General features: G+C 42.0%; 1 protein-coding gene across 2 annotated transcripts in view; it reads left to right on the forward strand.

Annotated features, from left to right (window-relative positions):
• The window catches only part of BICD2 (BICD cargo adaptor 2), a 98,381-nt gene extending 89,064 nt beyond the window's left edge, over nt 1-9,317 (forward strand). Inside the window, exons 7-8 of one of the 2 annotated variants that reach the window (XM_059823041.1) lie at nt 3,753-3,963; nt 7,182-9,317. In XM_059823041.1, the coding sequence (XP_059679024.1) occupies nt 3,753-3,963; nt 7,182-7,187 (217 nt within the window). In that variant the 3' untranslated portion in view covers nt 7,188-9,317. Of the gene's footprint in view, nt 1-3,752; nt 4,060-7,181 lie in introns of those variants that run through there. The other variant, XM_059823040.1, reaches the window with a different exon arrangement.
• The last annotated feature ends 12,210 nt before the right edge of the window (nt 9,318-21,527 follow it).

Raw genomic sequence — 21,527 nt, forward strand, 5'->3', positions numbered from 1 at the left:
GTTTTCATTTCTCATCATTATATTTAACGTTCAGGATATTTATTTCCTCGGTGTAGATGTTTGTTTTAGCTGGTGGTGTTTTTAAAAATCCAGTTGATGTTTCCTTAAGCTCCTTTTTTTTGTTGTTGTTGTGGCTAATTACCAGTCATAAGAAAACGGGCAACATCAAAGCCTTCTGTTCGCTAGCCACTTAAAACTGCGAATGTGTAAATGTGCAGCAGGCTTATGCTAATTTTGTCGTCTTCTGTAAAGCATGAAAACTCAATTATTTTCTCACAAAGGTGTTTTTAAAACAAAGACGTTTTCTGTTCTGACCTTCTAATGATGTTTGCATTGAATATACAGCTGGGAAGGAGCTCAGCACACGGCAAATGAAATTGTAAAAGGGAAGGATCTTTTATTGTTGCGTCTGCGAAGCAGTGAAAATAATAGATATACCACAAAAATACGCTGCCATAGCTACTACTACTACTAGCTTTGCGTGAAGCTGAAGTAGCGCTAGGGGCTGTGTCGTCTTATTTGCTTAGGGAGGCTAAATCTTTTTTTGAGAAAATTAAATCGGGAGTCAGGGAACAGCAGGAAGGAAGACGGTAAGTAGGGCAGATCCCGATCCACCTGCGCACGCAACGTCTACATCCACTCGTAGGAAACGTTTCGACCCTCGCCCGTTCTGTTCAAGCGAACCATTGCTGTATTCTGCACAGCGTAGTGTTCCTCCGCCCCTGGACAGCCAGGCTTGCACCAGGAGAAAGGTTGGCTTTGAGGTTATGTCATTTCATGTGACGTAAAGGTCCGGAAACCAGGTTCAGGATGCATGACTGTGTGTAGTCATAGTCGCTAACACTCCGGCCTCTCCGATATATCCCAGAACAGTTCGGGTACAGCAAAAACGGCAGCTGCATGTATGCTACTGATAACACTTCCTTTTTGTTGGAAAGGAAGGAAAAACTCCCTGCGTAGAGTTTTATGGGGAAAAAAAGCTCATTTAGATCCTTGAAACAGTGAATGCCTGGTGATTTCTAAGGACAGTCATTTGATATTTTAAACCATTGTGCTAACAGAAAGCTTGATGAGATAATGGCTTGCCACAATAACCCTTTGGAGTTAAAATCATGGCTTTAATTATAGCTTGGCTCACGTGCAAACAACTTTGCTGCCTTCTAGTCTCTGACAAGCATTTCTCTGCGTTACCAGTCAGCTACCAGGTTTGGCACAACTGGCGGTGTGTTTGGTCAGTACCACCAGAAGCGTTCAGAGAAGAGGATGAAGGGACATTAGCAAGACCGTGTGGGAAGTCCCTACTCTGCTTTACTGCAACGGTGCTGTTTTCTTTTCATCGTCTCTTTTGCTTCTAAATGGGGCAGGGGATGGGGGGAGAGATCTGCCACTCCTGCCTGGGCTGGCTTTGATTCGCACTTCTCTGGTGGAAGTCAAATGAGTAGACGGACTGCAGCAATCTCGACATAGTTGCATTGAGCTGAAAATTTTGTGTCTAAATTAACTCCCTGTTCTTTACAAAAAAAAAAGTGGATACATTTTGTTTCACACGAAAGGAGCTGGGAAAGGGTGGAAAAAACCTCCACGTAATTTCACCTGGCCCAAATCTCTTGGCAGGGTAATACTGGGAATGAAACAAGGGTAATGGGGACAGGTCACTCCAGTGCCAGATCATATTTTGCTGAAGCAATCGCATTACGTTCCTCAAGGAATTGGTAACACTTTCTGGACATCCCCCTGGTTTGCAGTAGTGGAGCTTGGAAGGAATCAGGTTTGAGGCGCGGGTAGAAAAGAAGGGAGAAAGGTAAGCTGTGATATAACCAGGCGTGTGCTTTTCACCTCAAATGTCATGACTGGGTTTGAAGACTGGAGGGGAAACCCCATAGCCCTCAGCCTCCCAGTAATCTTTAGTCCCTGCCTCGCTCCCACCCCCAAGTGAAGAAAATACATCTCCGACAATCTGGAGCAGCAGGGCGCAGGGTTAGCAGTGACGCTGTGAGCTCTTCATTTCTGTAGCTCTTTGGGAGCTGGTGCCACTTGCCATGAGAGGGGAGGACTGTTACGCCCGCAAGGTTTATTTTTGGCTTTTCAGACTTCCTAGGGCCGTTCCCACCTGCGTTCCTCTCTAGCGCTAGCGGTAAATTGGGTAGGACCTGGCCCTTGGTCTGCTTCCCCTCACTGAGGTGCGTGGATTGGGTTTGCCCTGTAAGGTCCATCTAGCTATGAAAAGGGCAGGTGGTGGGTCCCAGCAAGTTTAAGGTTCCTCGTTTGGGGTTTGTTGTTTTTTTAAGAGAAACCCCTGGCACCCTGGGTGTCTGCCAGGCTCCACAGTATGAGAGAGACCATGATGAATCAAGAGCAGGATGCACAGAGATCCGAGTGGATAGATTCCCGCTCACATAGCGGCCCTAAACTCAAGACCTTCTGGTATGCGAAGCTACGTTGCAGTTGTAGTTCATGCAGGTTTTATAGGAATATCTCTGGGTTATTGTTTAACCTCTCTATGTATTAAAAAATACAATTCTATTTCTTCCTTTCCCTTTGTCTCTTCCCAAGCAAATATAATTAGGAATATAGGCCTAATCCTGCTATTTGAAGTCAGGGAGAGCAGAATTCGGGACTTGATAGTATACGCACAGCTGATGAATCTGCATGTGAATGCAATTTTGTTCTGTGGTGGGTTTTTTTCCCAGTCTGCTTTACATTACTTAATGATGATGAATGTCCCCTAAAGTCAGGGGCTTTTCCATTTCGATGTTAAAAGGAACTTCTCTGCGGATATTTTTGCTTTTATGAAGAAGCTGTATTTTACAGATGTGGCCGTTGTAAATTCCAGCTGGTACCTATGAATATTTATTTTTCTACCCATACGCATAATTGGTCTTCTATGTGCAGTAAATATGCCTCTGCATGTAAAGATGTTAATTTTTTAAATTGTTCAAGATGCAGTGTGCAAGTTAAGTAGCTTCCAAGCTCAGTGAAAATGACTGTAGGTGAGACGGCTTGGAGGCATTCATACAGCTTCCCCCGCCGGGGATCCCAGGAACGCTCCGTTCCTTTGTTTAATTGTTTTAAAATTAATCTTGATGGTGAAAAGAATTATATAAAGGCCACTTGCTGTAGAGAAAACAGTAATAAAACACTATTTATAGAATTTTTACATCAGGGATCGGAGTAGGTTAAAGTAGAATTACGAAAGATGCTGACTCTTAACAATGCTGTTCAGTCACCGCTGGAAATTTGTTATTGGGACTCCATGTGTAAAGTAACAAAGCGCGAAGTTCAGGGGCTCATCTAACGGTATTAATAGCCATTTTAGTGACGGTCATTTTAGAGCGCTCCTACCGTTCCCCTCAGACTCCTTTCCAGCCTGAGGCTTAGAACCATCGTGGTCTCTGTGTCGGTAGAGACAAAAGTAATTTGACTGCATTGTGTCCGCTCACTACAGAGGACATCTTCCTCATCTTTAGACATGAGGACTTCGATATCAGACTCCAGAGTTCCGTTATCTAAGGATGCTGTTAATTATACTCCGTCTTGAAAGGCGTGAACGTAAGTGCCGAGTGTGGGATTGTACGAAACCCAGTGAGAAGTAATTGTGATTTTTTTTCTACAGGTTTGGTTGAAGTTCCTATTTAAGAGTTTGTATGCAAGCAACTGCAAAGCTATCGCTCTGCTAATGTCGGCCAGAGCCAAGGGATTCATGTTTTATAGCTGGAAACAGGATTGCTAAAGATTGATATATTTCATTGCAGATGTGACGAATATGTCACACAGCTGGATGAAATGCAGCGGCAGCTTGCGGCAGCTGAGGATGAGAAGAAGACTCTGAACTCCTTGCTTCGGATGGCTATCCAGCAGAAACTGGCACTGACCCAGCGCCTGGAACATTTGGAGCTAGACCACGAGCAGTCCAAAAGGGTGCGCACAAAATCTGCTTCCAAAGCCAAGAGCAGTAACCCTACTGTAAGTCATATTCGGTCCTGTGGAGACAGGTCTGAAGGATCTGTCCTTAACAACCAGGTATTTTGTAGTGAGAAATACAAAATCTATTGTGACTAGGACAGGCGTGTAGAGAAATCTTATTATGCATCTTACTTTATGCTGTAACTGTCAGCGTAAATCCCCACTATCTAATGTCGCAGTGAGTTGACTTGTACTAGTATGTTGTTGAACCAGGTAATACAAACTGTATTATGGTGGTCTTGACTGTAACTAATTCATAAGTACGGGGATGCTATTAACAAGTTAATAGTGGAAAGGAATTAGCTTTTTCCACAATTAACATGTATGGGTTTTGCTGTTTATGGTAAGTGTTAAAAGAGTACGCCTGATATAGTATATATGGTGCTACTAATTGTAGTTTGTATAGCACAAATGTGATCCTTTCTCCGGGGTTGCAGCATACTTCAGTAAATGCTTTCACAGGCAGAAACAAACAGAAAACCTTCCTTGTTATTGTGGCTTAAGAAGTGGTGAAAAGCAAATGTTAAAATGAGAGGTATGTCTTGAAAATGCAGAGCATTTTGAAACGGGAACCAAAATTAATTTGCCTGTTGTGGCAGATATGAAGAACTTGCTGTTACATCACCACTGACCAAAGTCCTAAAGCTTTTAGAGGCTATAAAAGCTAGAAAAAAAACTTGGTAGGGTACATTATTTACACTCTGCTTCCCTCTCTTCCGAGGGTTAACCAGAAGAAACTTGCACATTTATATTAAAAATATGCAATATTTACCCCATCTGATATAAAACTTAAAATTTTAAGAATTGGGATCCTACCTGGTAGACAGTTCCACTTTAAGAAGTTATGCTGTGGAAAAGTGTCGTGTCCCGAAAGGGTCTTTGTGGTCTCATGTTGCTCCTTGCAAGCATAACACTTTGGAAAGAATCTGTTTTATATAAAACTGTAGCCACACGACGTATATGTGTAGAATTAACGTGACTATGGTTAGTAGTGTCAGTCACAAAACAGGTTTTTTCTCAGCTTTCAGTATTAATCTAAGTAGGATAGTATTTCAGAGCTCTGATCGTTTTTTTAAATACGCAAAAGATACTGCATTCCTTATGCAAGCACATGTCTCACAGGGCTCTACGTTATAGGCACCGGAAATTGAACCAGATCATCCTGCTAATAAGTATTTATGAGGTAGCTTAGTATACATACTAATCTTTAAAAAAAAAATAAACCTTTGTCTGCTATTGAACTTTCAAGGGGCCTTTTTAGCCACTTAATTACAATATATTTGATAATACAAAAGTGTACTTCATAATTGGTGCCTATGTAAGAGAAAAAGATTGAAAATGTTGCTTCTAAAATTGGAGGATTTGTGGAGCGCACCAAGGCACGCTTTTTTTCTTTAAACGGGAGTTGTAAAGTGCCTAGCCTCAAACTTTATTTTAATGTAAAGCCCTGTTCATTTTCTACTCTTTCAAATAATTTTGTACGCCTATAGTATGACTAAAAGCAACGCGAGACTGCGCAGTTGTCTGCTTGATAGTGCTGTTTTATAAAGCCATTCTAATATTCCTGGTGTGGTACTGCCCCATCTCACTACCATTTCTTAGAGATGATCAGCAGCTTGCTTCCCGTGCATTGCCGCTCTGCCTATAAGTAGTCAGGAGATATCACAGTACTAATAGAAGGTAATAAGGAGCACAGCTTGTTTTCCCAATGAGGGGAAACCACGTGGGATTTTGGCTTCCCAGATATTAGCGGGGGATGGGGAAAGACTGCCAAATTCATACAATGAGACTTGAAACAAGTGGAGTTGCAGAAACCTTGCTACGAAGCTGGGAGACATCAGAATGCCGCAGTCCCGCGCCAGAATTGCATTTACCAATACTGAGAGGAGGGGAAAAACCCCCAAGTGATTTAAGATGAATGTGTTGCTCAAACATCGCTGCTTGAGAAGTTTGAACAAATGGGAATTCTGGCGTTAGGAACTAGGCCCTGTGCGTCTGTTATTACTTTTTTTTAGAAAACACTGAATTCTCCTGAATTTGAGCTTTAATATTGCTAAAGAGCAGGTTTGATGTTTTAGAAGCGAGACATCTTTTAACAATTTTCAATCCTGCTTTTCTCTTCTTTGCTGCACAATCTTCCAAAAGGCCTTTATTCTTCTCATTCCTGCATTAAGTGTGATTTAAAAATACTTTGTGAAAGCAGGCATTTGAGTGCTGACTTTCTTTGCTCCAATAGAAACAGTTAACAATTCCGCTTCCACTGTGGTAGGGAGCTTTAATACACTTTTCACTGCTTCCATGTCTCTAACGGCAGTATTTTTTGCAAAATACTAATGGCAAAAAGGTAAATTGGAGAAACGATTTGGATGCATTGTTAGGTTTTTTCAATTCTCTGGAACCTTCCATAAAGATTTGAATGTTACCAGACAGTGACTATTACTATCAGTCTTGGCTCACGCTTTCAGTTCCAAGTATGAACTATTTTGCTGTTAGCCCAGTAGTCTTAGTAGTCATTTCCATCTTCATTCATTTCTGTGGATCTCTAAAAAACAAAAAAGCCAAGAAACCTGACTGCTATTTGAGCTTGCCGAGGTTGTGGTTTAACTTCTTCTGGCACCTGTTATAAAAAGAAATGAGGCATGGTGGTAAGGTGACTTGATCCTGCTCTTTGTATTTTTAGATAATATTTCAGACTGAGTCTTGTAATGCGTGATTAACAATTTCTTGAAACGTACGTTTGCTGTAAGTCTTTCGTATCACTTTCAACGGGTTGGGGTAAAGCATGGGAAATTTCTTAAGCCGCCACCTACCTCTGCAAGCAGGCTCTTCTTCTGACGGCTATTCTCTGCGTTAGCCTGCATGATACACTGACCTGCATGTTTCTGGAGAACCTAAAGCTTCACTGAAAATGTTCCTTGCACATTCATTGCTGTTAAGTCGTGCTTGAACAGCAAAGCTTTATTCAGTACTTGTAAGAAACCTTCTTTCTGCAAAGCTATTGCTTCCAGGCTAAACCCATAAAGCGTTGTTTCATCGGCTTGGAAAGCATCTGCGAGCTACAGTGGCTGCTTCTACCCCAGTAAGCTAACAGACGCCCTCAACCAACTAACCAGCTTTTGCAGCACATTGGTTTAAGTTTTCGGTTATTGAGAAATAAACACTGATTTTTTTTTTTTTTTCTTTTTCTTCTAATGCTATTTTATTTTTCCATTTTTCAGCTGTAGAGTAGTCCCTGGAGAAGGCCTTTCCAACAGTGCAACAGCATTTCTTAGCCTCTTTCATTATGGTTGAAAGTGGTAGCCCCTTGCACAAAGAATGGAAACCACTGACCTGATCCTAACTTTTGAAAACACCTTTTCCTATATACTACCTGAAACTTTCCTTTTATGTCTGAAGCTATAAAACAAACAAGCTTTACCTATAAGTGCTGCTGCAGTAAGAAAACTTACAAGTGCTGAAGAAACCTACTTCAAATGTAATGATCACCACGTTAGTTTATGATCTACTAGAAATGTTCGGATGGGGGAATTTCTGATTTTCATTGCAGATGCGCTTTTTTTTTTTTTAATCTGACTGTTAAACCTGTGCACTTTTGATATTTTGATATTTTTCTTTAGCTTCTTTAATTCCTTATGTAGAAGAGTTTATATAGTGCAGTGGTTTGTGCTCATAGTCTCTCTCCAATTTGGGCTTGTGATTTTTGAATTCTACATCAGCATGTGGCAGAGATTGGGGGGGGGCTCTAGATTGTGATTAGAAAACAGTTTCGACAAAAACCAGGAGCTCTGCTAAACTGTGTGCTGTGCTTCAGCAGCTTTTTTTTATTATTATAAAATGTTAAGCTTTATATGTTTAAATTACTGATATTTTTTTTTTTTAACTGCCATGTTCATTAAGAAATCCAGGGTATTCAAATTCTGGGGTTTTTTTCATATTGTATTATTATTCTTAGGAATAGTTCAATGTAACAAGAAGAAAACTTGACTTTGCTCTGGTTAAAACAGTAATAGGCACTTGAAAAATATTAAATAAGTAGTATTACCTATAAATTCCAGAATTCCTGGGTTTTAGGAAGTTGAAGTATTATTGATTAACAGAATTTTATACAACTATACCAGTTAAATTCCAAATTGGAATTGTTTTGTTACTTTTTCATTTTTATTGTGCCAAATTATGGTACATTTAGAAAGAAAAATTCTAAAGTTGTCAATGATAGGGTGTTACATATCAGCGCCTTTCTGTCATTAATTATTGCCAGTAGTGCCTTTAATCATTTTAAGGGAGACTCTTAGAATAGCTTAGGCTAAGTCCTGTAGCTTCGGAGAGATGGAATGGCTGTTTTGGAATTTAGTAAAGACATGGAGCAATAAGTGCAAAGTGAACTCCCCTTTCGCACGTTTTTAATGGGTAGTCTTACTATAGAGATTATATATTCAAGGGATTGTAAGAAATTCTGTTAGTCAGTGATATTTCATCACGCAAATTCTTGCAAATTCAGGGGTATAGAGGAAAAAAAAAACCAACAAACCTAAAGAAACCCCAATACGCTTTGGGAACCAAATGGACTCACGTTGAACAACTGAGCAAGATGTATTAACACATTTGTGGTAACAGTACGGAGGATGTATCAGGAATATTGACGTTACGTTAGCTTTGTATGGTGGTGGACGCAGTTAACCTTAGTATTGTTTGCAAATGTGAACAACGCAACATTGGTATCTTCTCTTGCATGTTGTATCTAATCATTGTAATTTCAGGAAACAGAAACGGAGAAGCGCATCAACAAGCTGTACCTATCTCTCGACTGTTTGTTGAGGCTCACGTGGATGATTAAATTGGTACTTGTTGGGGGGGAGCCTTCCCACTCCGCAAAAAAAGTACAAATTGTAATAATATTGACAGTGGGGAAAAGATTTCTGTTTGCTGGAAAAAAGCATTATTATTCCTAGATGTGGGGACTTATATTTCCATCTTCTGTTACAGTATTGATTCATAAGAAATATTGTTGCATTTAAAATTACTACGTTTGTATGTGGGTATTTATTTGAAATGATGTCAAAGTACTGTATTATGTTTTATGTGCATTACCTTTTAGTGGTGGATTGGTCTCCATTTAACGTCATATGCATGTATTCTTGCCAAGTAACCTTTACACAGATCTGGGGGGGAAAAAAAAAAAGAATGTTAAAGAGAAAACGTGGAAACTTCTTAAAAGTATAACTGTGTGTTAATTGGATAACCTTAGGAGGCGTAGAGGGCAAAACGTTACTTCCAAATTAATAAAAAAGCGTTTAATGTAGGAAAGCAATCTGCCTGCGTAAAGGTAGTCACATTGGCAGTATCAATAAAGGAGAAAAGGAATCGCGTTTTCTGCTGGTTGGTTTTGTGTTTTAAGAAGGCGCCGTTTTAATTAGTCCGTCTTCCTAAGCTATTTCCAGGGCGGGGCTAAATAAATACTAATTTTTGCCTGAGAGAAACGGAAAACTTAAAACTAAGTTTGCTGCAGAACTAGACAATTTAATTATTTGTGCCCATATTTGGGGAGCACCATCCCTTGTGCTGTTTCATGACATCTTCCTGGGTTAGTTTTAGCCTTGATCAGACCAGTTTAATCTGTTTCACCGAACAGCCGTGCAAACGCTCGTACCGGTACAGGAAAGGGGAGGCTAGGACTAATGCTTTTGGTGGCAAGTCTTCCTGACCGTACATCTGAATTTCTCATATACTCTCCAAAATGCGTTAAGATGATGTTTATCTGGTAGAATTAAACAAACTCACCAAAAAAACCCTGCCAGGAGTATGCTTGAAGTCTGAGGGCGAGGCTAAGGTTTGCCCCATCGATACAAGGATATCCCCGGATCGGTGAATTGATGCCGGCCCCTAGAAATATTAAACATGGTTTTATACGCTAGTTTAACAACTCTTATCTCCCCGGATAGGACTCCTAGAACTATTCTGCTTATCGTTGATATACCTGGTAGCAGTCCGTTGCGTTACAGCAGCTAATCAACGTAATTTATATTATAACTGGAAAGCAATATGAGAATTTTTACTTAGGCACTGAAAATGCTTGTTGAATTGCGTGCAATAAACTAGCAGAGCATATTCGCGAGGACACTTGCCCTGACTGTATAGTTTTGCATTTGCTATAATGAGCGCTTCATCTGCAGGGGGATCTAAGGGAGAAACATTTTATAAATATATATGCATGCAAGCGACAGGAGAACAAGAACAGACCTGTTGGAATAGTAGAAGAGTGCGATTCAAAAATGCTTTAGTAAGAAAATAAGAAAACAAGAGGAGGAGAATATTTAGCTTAAAAGCTTGTCTATTAATTAAAACATCAATTTCTTTGACTCTTTTTCTGTGTAGAAAAAAATACAGCGCCTGGAGGGAATGTCGCCTATGCTGAGTTGGGAGGGTGGGTCACCAGCTACATTCCAGACTGCAGATGTTGCTGTATTTAGTCTCCGGGAGAGGAATCTGCCAGCTAATATAACACTCCTGCTTGCCGTGGATTCACTAATTCAGTAGTGATCATTTGTTTCTTGCGAGTAAGGCTTGGAAAAAAGCTACTAACTTCCCAGAGGAGGAACAGGGCAGATTTTCAGGTGTACTTAGATGCCTAAAGAGAAAGAAAAGCAGACCTGAAAGTCCCCATGTACCTCGTTTTGTAGGATGAAGGTGAAGAAAATTAAGACATAGGTGCTTTTTGGAGATCCCACTGGATAAGATGGTAAAATTCAGCTACGTGCGTATTTGCGGAAGTTACAGTTTCAAAAATATATTTGCATTCTTACGGGGGTTTTTTAAGGGCTGATGATGTAGATTAACCTCCGGGACCAGGAAAAGGTATTTTTCCACCCAAGGACTTAGCAAAAACAATGAAAAACCATAAAGATCACTTCTGTGAGCTCAAAAACAAGCAAAGCAGCTTGTTAGTGCCATTAGTTTGAGTATATGATTACTTTGAGTATTATATTGCATGTTTCTGTATAAAAGCTTCAAGCAAACATTAGTAGCTGCTGGGAAAAACACTCACGTACAAATGACTCAAAAGATGACTTCATCCCGTTCCTTTCGTTTCTTCAAGAGAGTTGCTGGCCTTTCCCAGTAAAGGAGGGGGTTACTGCTTCTCAGTGCGCAGGCAAATCTCCACAAGAAGGAGCTATCACAGCTGCAGAGTGAACCTTTTTTTTTTTCCCCTTGTATGCTGAGCATGGTATCTCCAAGGTAATCTGAAAGCGGTCTCGTACACTGAATCTGCATCAGGCAGCCTTACCTCATCCAACCCTGTGACTTCGGGACACGCTACTCTTAAGTCGTCAGATTTGATAATTGCCAAGTGCAGTGGGTGTAAAATGTCTTCGATAGAGTAACTGTGTTTTTAAAAAAAAAAAGCCAACGAGCTGCATCTCATTCTAGATATTAAAGTAAACGATTTCTGAAGTAAAGATAATATACCAAGTGGGAGCAGTGTAATGAAAGCTGATTTTTGTGATTATGCTGGAGAAAACCTCGGAGAAAGTTTAAAATCTACTTAAAACCTAATATATACTGATATTTAACTAGGACGATAGATGGAATGTACTACTTGCTGATTAAAGCTACATACATAAGCAAAGCTTGAGTTAGCTCCGTACAGGTGAAGTGAATTGAAGCTAGGCTGAAGTGAGTGGTAAGTACGCACACCCGGGTTTCCTCCAGCTTAGCAAGTAAGAGTCAAAGTTGGTTGACTACGCTGAAAATGGCTTTATGGGCCACAAATACTATGGCTTTTTACTGAATCAAACATTGGGTTAGAAGGACACTCTGCAAAGGCCAAAAATGTACCTGCCCAATTCTCTTCATGTTGCAAGAATTTTGAACAACTTTGTATTTTCGAAATACCTCTGTGATTTTACTTTTAAAAATGTCAGCAGGTGGACACTTGAGTTGTGAAAGGCCTATGCTAAAATACTGTCGCGTGCTTAACAGGCAGGGGAAACTATAGTTTCAAAGAGCTCATACGTACTAAAAGAGCAGAATTTTTAAAAATAAATTCTTGCTAGCGCTTGCATAATCCATTATTCTCAATAAGAGAACTTTTTATCTTTTTTTGAAACTTGATTATTTCTGCCTTTCAAACAGTAATGTATTTGAGGAATTACAAATCTCCGTATTTAAGTTTAAGGAGAGAAGGAAAACCAACTGTTCGTTTTAGTATATGCTGCTTCGTATTGCTTGACATTAAAAAGACAGTTTTATCTTCTCCTTGAAACTGTGCTCCCTATTTTTTACACAGAAATTTTAGGTTAAAACAGTCTCCCAGCATTCGGGTACATGCTAACTCGAAGCTAAGGAAAACGCTCAGTTTGGCAACTTCATAATCACAAACTTCTGGTGATGAGACTGTTCCTAACTAGGACAGTTTGTATCTTTATTCCAAATTATATTGAGTAAACAGTCAGGCAGCTTCTACTATTCTCAAAGGTCATTTAGCTTATTTTCCTGTATGGTTTCTAGCCTGGAATTCAAATTAATGCAGCTCTAGGCTTTATCAAGGCATAAAGAGGAAGGTATTTGATCCAGCGGTAGAACGTTAGCTTCCTGTTATCACCAAATGAATGATGAGCCTTTATTAAGCCAATTATCAAAGTCTCAGCTACCAAGCGCTAATCTCTCGCCATTTAGAAGACCGACATCTCTGTCAGGGAGAAGACCGTTGAGCCCATGCTACTGGCAGCTTGGGGAGGAGGTTTTTAACGTGTGATCTTACCTGGCTCTAAAGAATAGCCTGAACTTGCGCCTTACTAGGATGGGGAAAGCATTAGCTCTTTTTAGCTGGTGGTCACGCGGTTATTTAGTAACAGCTCTCAAAAAGAAGAACTTGCTTTTACAAACCGAAGCTTGTGGGTTTGCCTTTCTCCATAGGGACAGAATTCCTAGCTGTCAGCTATCGCCGGTATACACATGCTTTTCATGCGGAGGGTGGCATGGTGTTTCTGCTTTTAGTGCAAATACTTGAGTCGAATAGCAGAAAGCTCGAGCGTGACGAGAACAGCCAGCGCCCAGGAACCTGCTGGCAGCGAGTCCCCTGCGTGGTTTTACCTGCAGCTACTGCTAGTTCGTTTAGCACTGGTAGTTACTCGCTACTACAGCCTGATGTGCCCAAGGTTTGCCGTGCTTCGCATCTGTTGGCAAAATGTTGGTGGTTTTTTTTCTCTTTCCTGACTCCAGATGCTTTAGTGTGAACAACAACTCGGGTAACGGGGCAGACGGAGAGTAGTGTGCAGTTCTGTCAGCGGATCTGAAGGTGCCGCGACGTTGCAGGATGAAGCAGCTACCTAGCTGAGCTTGCAGATGAAGTAGCACATCTGACCGTGCTCGAAGAGCTGGGTCAAACGAAAACTGACCACAGCGTGCCACCGCTGTGAAGTGTCAGACCAGGCTCCCTGCCTTCCCTTTGTTCTCCCCGAGAAGGTAGTCTTTGGCCTTCAGAGCTGACGCCTTCAGATCTTGCCACGAACCTGAGCACTGCTTTTCTCGTGCAGGTTCTTGTCCTGCTGTTGGGTTTGTGCAAGCTGCGGAGCAGCCGTTAGGTATCAGTTTTGGTCTTTGCTGACATTACTTTAGGAACCAGTTTTGGTCTTTGCTGACATTACTTTAGGAACCAGCTGGAACAAGAATGAATCCAATTTTCAGGCACTGTGTAATTTGGTTTTTAGTTGCAGAAACAAAGCCATGGGTAAGCAGCTCTGTAAAACCTGCTGGCTGCTGTGCCCGGCACTTCACCGTGGCTGGCACCTTCGGTTATGCTGCTGGCAGTTCATCAGAGATGGTGGCACCTTCTAGATGTCTCTAAATTGCACCATCCTATAGGCTGCCAACGAAACTACACGCCTGACTTTGCATCACGGATGGCGGTTTTTAGGGTTTGTGGTTTTCTTTAGTTACCACTTTTAGGTAAAATACTAGAACGGTAGGGGAAGAGAAGAAGTTTGCATCTTTGATGTTTACCTTTTTTTGCTTTGTGCTATATGGATGAAAGCCTGGGTATTTTTTTCCCCTTTAAATAACATAGGAATATATCTCTCTATCTCTTCTGATTGAATGTTTGCTTTCTGTAAAAAAATATTTGCTAAAAGCTTGTTCAGCCTCTAATTGGAACGAGGAGGGTGTGGAATAGCCAAGAACACTTCTTCCAAGAGCTGTTATGCAGAGGTTAAAGTACCTTTCATCGACTCAGTAAAATATGCAGCTAGGCTCTCGGTGATGTTCATGACCCCCCTAAGTTATCAACAGTCCACAGCAGAACTGGAATTACAACCCAGAGAAGGGCCGAGAGCTAAAGATGATGTTTGTGTTCTGCCTTTCTCATCTGGTTGCAGAAGCTGGTTGGGCAGTGGAAAGTATGGTAAGAATACGTGCCTTTGTCTCCTCCTTTTTCTTTCTTATTACCTTTAGAGTCAGTGTTATCGTGAGCTTTCCTGATTCCTTTTCTGACTTGGATTGGGCTCTTCATTCTCATCTGGAAGACTCTTCCCAGCGGTGTACAGTGAGACTGTCACTTTTGCCACTTCATTGTACCTACAGAGCTCAGGGCTCTTCCGAGAAACCCGACGGAACATCTGCTAGCGAAGGGGAAACAAATATATCTTATTCCATCTCTGCATCGTTTGTAGGAGGCAAAATTGTCATTGCTGCTTCTCCCCTTTCTCTGAAGGCCGGTTTTCACCAGTGTCCTATTTGAGAAGGGATGTTACTTTCCTGGAGGCAGAAAAAAGCTAACAAAAGCAGCCACTGGTCCAATCCCAAATACCTATTCGTAAAAAAACCCAGTGTGTTTCTGGGGGGGTGAGGAGAAGGGGAAGTGGCAGGAGGAGAAACGAGAAAGTAGAGGGAAAGAGTTAGGGTTAGGCTGTAAGCATGAGGCAGATTTAAAAAAAAAAACAACAAACCAATGAAAAATAGAGAGGGAGGTGTGCAAGAACATGAAAGAGGCAGCAAGGAAAAAATGGCAGCAAAGGATTAGGATGGACTGTTGAGCAGCTGGATCTGCTGTGGGCAGGGATTGCTTGGCATAAAGCCTAGGAACAACTCAATTCCAAAAAAGCAGCTGGCAATTTACTGTAGTCTGGTAGGACAGACTGCATAGTGCGCATTTCTCCTTCTTAAAGGGATCAGCTAGCACATTGATTAGCCATCGGGGGCTGGGAAGAGGCACATGAGACTACAGAAAGAAGGAACAGTGCAAGAAAATGAGGAGAACGTGTGGGAGAGGAGTGTGTTCCCTGGCATATTTGAATGCTTTTGTGTGTGGCTTCAGAATGTCTCATGCAAGTCTCCTGGGTTACAGCAATCCTCTTCCTTTACGCTTTAGTTCATAGAATGATTTCGTATCAAAGTATATCAAGATATTGCCTCTAATTGATATCTGAGTCAATCTAAATACAGCTATACTTACCTGAATGTCAATACCAAGTGTAAGCAGATGCATGTGACCAGCCTCAGGTGAGGTTGCTTTCAAACATGGTTTTCACTGAATTAGTTTCTATGATGTTGTTTTCATGAAAGAGAGCTGAGTTTGCTGCCCCAGCTGCCTAGGGAAAGCTACCAGCCAAGGCAGTGTCTGGGTCAGTACCAGCTTCCAAAGCTAAAATAGCCCAAACACTGTGATACCTTCTCCTCGGGATGGACGCACTGCTGGGAGGGCCGGGGGATCCGCAACTCTCGGTACCCTCTGGAAGTTGTGCAGAAAGTCGTGGATAGAGAGAAGCGGGTGGGCAGTCGGGCGGAGAGGCGAGAAAGCCAGGCTGTGCGGGACAGGCCCACCGAGAGGGAGCCACCGGGGTGGTATGGGTACTGTGGCAGTCAGTCTCTGAGTGGTTTAGAACTTAATACTTACAGCTGTGATATCACCGTGATAACCACGTAGTAGTGTCCGGCTCTGCCTTACTCATTTAGAGCATGCATCTCCGTCCTCACTGGAAGTCCCTCCTTTAGCCTGCGTCGGGTGCACACAGCTAAAATGCGCAAGCGCAGATGCTGAGCGAGTCTGCTGTGGTGCTGCGCTTACAAAAAAAGGTTGCCAGGTTTGTGTGATGACAGGCTGCTGGGGCTCCTGGCACAAAATACCACTGTTCTCATGTGTAGTTCTTTCTACTGGGCAGTCTAAAACTGGTTTAAGTAGCATGCAGAGAATTTTTCCAAGTGAGCTTCAAGAGACTAGAGGGACGGAAGAGTGCAAGTCCTGGCTAGGCAGGACGCCTGCCCCGTGAAGACGTGACAGGAATGCTTGTTCTTTGAGCTTTGCTGGCTGTGGGTTTTATTCTTGGTGCCCAGCAAATCAAGGCACAAATTTGGACAAATGAGTTAAAATTCGTACTAGCAGATCAGTTTATGCGGCATGGCTGGAGGATCTGGCCAATATGAAGGTGCCTAGCAAACCGTATTCTTTGCAAGTCTGGCCACCCCCGAAGAACTGAACTGTTTTTATTTCTACGTGGCACTTGTGCTGAAAGCGACAAATTTTCAGTTCAGCCCCCTCATGCTCTGTTAATGACAGAACTGCTACATGTCTGGAACAGCTCTCTTGGTAATCTCAGCTCTGTGAAATAGGATTGACTGTGATCTAAGAGAAGGGAGGAGAATCCGGAATGGGAGATAAATCTTGTTCCCATCTTTCCAGATATCAGGATACAGAGAAAACCAACAACAGAAAGCTATAGAAGCCCAAATGCCAATGCTTAAATTTAGCGCCAGTGGCTGGTTTTGCGGTCTTGCCTATAGAACATTAAAGTATTTTAAAAGGCAAACCATGAATAAGGTCACTGACGTTCGCTGGCAAAAGAGTGGATGCCCTGATAATTCTTTCCTTCTCTCCGGCTTTCTGCAGTCTTGTAAAGGGTTGTTTCCTCCGTGGTAACTCTTTAATTCCAGGTTAAGGGTATGTTCCTGCAATGAGCACTTTAAAAGCTTTGCATCCAGTTCGCAGCTCTGTGTGACGTACTTCCATTCCTGACTGAATGGTAAAACAATGTAAAAGGCTACGCTCATTATGCTTGGACCTGCACTATCATTGCTTGCAATTCACTGATTTTTTCTTTCGGAGCAGTTCGGCCAGGCAAACACGAGATGGCAGCGCCATACAGAGCAGCCCACCGGTACGGGCTGCTCGCAGGATCCGTGGCTGGCTGCAGAGAAAGCGTGAGCTGATAGCAAAGCAAAAATTGTCACGTTTCTTCCACGCTAAAAGATTTGACTTTTGTCTCAAGAGCTCTTTCCGCCCCACGCCCCCACAGCTTCTTCCTCTGGTTAGCTTTGCCAGCGTTCCCCATGGCTTTCCACAGCTCATCTTGAACGTTTCTTGCTCCTCTGACAAGTTGCTGGCTTGGCAGGTTTAGAACATCGAGCTTTATGAATGGTTACCGTTGCTGCAACTGATTGCCCTAAGAATCACGTGATAGACAATAAATGGAACCACAAGTGCAAAGAAATTTTTCTACTTTTTATTTTTTTGATCCCGCCGGTAACTCAGCTTGGTTCTTGAGTGTCAGTATGCCACATAATCAACTATTTTGGGCTTGCGCTGGACCTGCTGTGACCAGGAACCTGCCCTGCCTGCTAATTTTAATGCCTGGTAGGAATGGGGCCAGCAGAAGTTATGTTTCCAGCTGCAGATTAGGTCAACAGGCTTGACAGAGTGGTTGTCAACCAGCAAGAGCTCAGCCCGCATCTTCCACTCTGCCCATCCTTAATCCAGAGTTTGAGAGCACTGTTTCAAAACAGCACGGCCAAGATTTCATCATGGGTGAGTACAGCAGACTGTGGCTGCTTCTGGGGCAGGCAGCTGCAAGTAAGTGAGCGCTTCGGCATATTTTCAGCTCACCACTTACCGGCGTTGCCAGTTTGCGCGGGGTCTTTGTGAAAGGCAAGAAGCTAGGCAAGCTCTGCGGAGGGTCTTGCAGCAGACACCGGGTCCCATTGTACAGAGAGGAACAAAGCTAAAACTATTGAAATAAATCATAAATCTCATTAGCTAATGGATAGCATGGCCACACATGCATGGCCGATAGAAGAAAATTAAACATGGAATTTTATAGAAGCTGTCGTGCTTTGGCTTTCTTCCCTGTCATGCCATCACTGTTTGGGATCTCACGCTATTTTTAGGAGTCAGAGAAGCAGGAATCTGCTCTTGCTTTGCAACCAGTGAGGAAAAGATTTAGAGCTGATGGGAGACGTACATTGGGCTTCCTAGCACTCCCAAGCTACTTTCCATTAAGGAACAATGGTGAATTCCTGCGTCTCTGGTCTCCTCATTGGTTGTTCCTTGCTGTTTCTGTTCTAGCTTGCTTCAACATACATTTTGGGAAAGATGTACCTGTCGGCTCAGGCCTCTGTCATGCACTGAATCGGCCAGAGATAGGGCAGCTTTGCCTGTGTAATGTTACGTGCTTTGGTTTTGGTTGTGTCCCCTACTCATTATGCCTTCAATGGCAATTTCCTTACTTACAGATCTTTTTTTCCCCCTTCTTTCAATGACTGCAGGAAAATCCGGTGTCTGATCGCAACGTGATCGACTAGTCTGAAAACTTATGAAGAAAGATCTGTCTAGCTGATTGCTCTCTTCTCCACTGGACCTGAACTCATGGTGTACCTTTTTGGTTATTATCACTCTTCACATTAGAGAAATAACGTGATAGATGCTTTTACCATCAGGTAAAAAACCACCCCCAGTGCCAAACAGCCTGTCTCCGTGACAAGACTGAATGAAAACCTAGACTTCAGTGGGGAGCATTAAGGTATGAAGGCAAGAAAGAGAGGGGGGAACTTTGCTATGGAATCGTGGTCAGATGTGGATGTCCATAGAGATGCGGGCAAAAAATGGCCCAAGAATGTTTCAAGGGATTTTAATAACTAGATAGAACGGACCTAAATTTAATGGCTTGCACTAACTCTGCCACCTTTTCATTTTTTCATGGTTCACTCTTCACAGAGGTGGAGTTTTCCTCTCTTTTGCAGCAATGATTTACACACAGACGTGGTTTTTTTCCCTTCTGGACACTGGTGGAGAAAAGTCTGAGATAGGTTACTCAGTTATTAGTAATAATGGGAAGAAAAACAAAGTTGAGCAAATTGAGGTCTAGGTGACCGAATTCTAAGTACCGAAATGAAAAGCCTAGTTTCATTGGTTTGTGATGTTTTGCTGCCTAGTGCTTACAGAGAAACTACAGTAATTAATTCCAGTGGCATACCTGCTAAAATCGGTGTCATTTCGCAACGGGAGATGGACCTACTACATCAAAAGTAGTAAAAAATTCCATTATTTATTGAACAATTAAAGGCTAGTAGCACTCCAGGAAAGACTTGATTTCTCTCAGAGGTTTGAAGAAACTCCGCCAGAAACTCCGCTCTTGGGTCTGAAGTTCACTTTCAATTGTATTTTTTCCCCCCGTGAGTAAAGTCATGTGGTAGAATAGTTGGTGTATTTAAGCCTCACAAATGGATCCCTAGTTCAGAGCACGCTACTTAAAGCCTGCCTTTTCTCATTACAGTGACATATATGAAAATAGAGGTATAAAGAAAAACAGATCTCTAACATCTCTTAAGTATATCCAAAATGTATGCACAAGGTAAAAATTACGTCTGCTATATAATTCAGTAGATAAAGGTCGAGAAATAAAAGTCCTTTGGCTAAAAAACCACTCGCGGATTGTGACTTTCACGGAAGTTCAGGCTTTATAAAAGTATATAAATTAGATTAGACTTTAAAAACTGTTTTTGAAGAGGTCACATAAGATGTTTATGCTGATTCAGCCTACCCAATAAATTCTATGAGAGCGTTGGCCATCTGACTCCTTGAAGAGAGGAGATGCGAATTGGCTGTGCTTTAATAAATCAGGTTTACGTACCTGCTTTCCTGGGGACAGATGCGGCACAAGATCTTCCACGCGACAGAAAATAGGGATATCGTCGCAGGGCAGGAGCTGCACCTAGGCCTTTCTCTGCCCCTCTGCTCCACGACTTAGCTGAGCCCGGTCGTGGGCTGGGCAGAACTGTAATTATCCCTGCATTAAGAAGTGGTTGTAAGGGCAGCTTGGCGGGCTGCAGGAGTCAGTTGCGGGTAATTCTTGGGGTTACCGCATTCGACAAGGTCCTGATAACACGTAGGCTAGGTCTCTGAGAAGAGCGATTGACGATGGCTGGTTTGAAACTCTTATAAATGATCATTCAAGAGCGTTACGGTATGAGAACCTTTTAGTAGTTTCATGAAGGGTCAAAGAGAATCTGTTTTTAAAGGATGTATGTTTGTATTCTGGATGATTTAGTAATAGACTACGTAAACATTGTACTAACCATTTTGGTGATTTTTTTACAGAGTAAAGAAGTTCCACTAAATATTTTGGCTTCAACTGATTTGTGGGGTCACCCATATGTCACAGAATAATTACGTAATTGACGTGATGTATTTAGAGTAACATAAAAAAAAGAGATGAGAATGCCTTTATCAAAATTCAAAATAAGTCAGTGTTTGTTTCTGAACCCAGATTAACGGTGACCAGGATGGCAAAAATCAAGTGCTGTAATTCTCTCTTCCTGTTTAAGAGCTAAACCTTATTGTCTGCCAGACTGTTGTGGCATGTCTTAAAAGTCAACATTTCTAGCTCTTTCAGGCCAAAGTTGGAGTAAATTTCTCATCTAATGGTGCCCAGAAAAACAGTATTTCAGTCTCTTGTTTGACAGAGATTCCAGGTTCAGCAACAAACTGACAGAATCTCAGTTTGGCTGATTTTAGGTTACTGAAAACCTTGGGGTAAAATCTACAATGCCCTTTTGATTATTTAAATATGTAACTAATAATTTCTGAAAAGGCATAACCTAAATTCTGCTCAATGCTCCGAGCATTTAGGTACCTCCGTCCTTTTCGTTTTGAATAATGGGGTTTACGTTCCTGAAAGACACTGCTTTTGAAAAATAACACCCTCAATGCATCTGTGGCATGTCAGATGATTCAATTCATAAGGCGTATCTTGGTTTTGAGGGTAGTATGAAAGTCAGTGTTGTTTGGAAATGTTCAATCGAATGGTGACAAGCTGTAACTCCTCATTTACTTTATAATGTGATACGAAATAAATTGCGAACATGGGAGTTGAGAGGACCTTCTGGGTCACTGAGTTCATCCCCAGTTCTGCAGATGAATATACACATCTGACGAGTCTGCAGCTTTCAGTAATCTAAAAATATAAATGCAGTCCCACAGTAAACAGAAGCTAATATATGCACAGAGGTTTCTGCAACACTACTGTGTTCTGTTTTAAGTTTAGCCGTGGTGTTCCAGTTGCAGCTAGCAAACAGACACTCACTAAGAGATCAAGAGTCTGCTGGCTGCCACACGTGTTGACTTTCGGCTGAAGAGGTCAATAACACCTCCTCACTCTCCTCACCCGCTCCTGTGAGTGTGGATCGTCACAGATTAAGTGTAGCTTTTCTGGTCAGGCTATTAGGAGTCCCCTAATCATCTAGGGTACTACCCTCATTTCACACCAGAGACCCAGGAGCAAGCAAGTGGATCCACCGCCCTC

This window comes from Gavia stellata, chromosome 12 (genome assembly GCF_030936135.1).
Source record: "Gavia stellata isolate bGavSte3 chromosome 12, bGavSte3.hap2, whole genome shotgun sequence".
Lineage (NCBI taxonomy): Eukaryota > Metazoa > Chordata > Aves > Gaviiformes > Gaviidae > Gavia > Gavia stellata.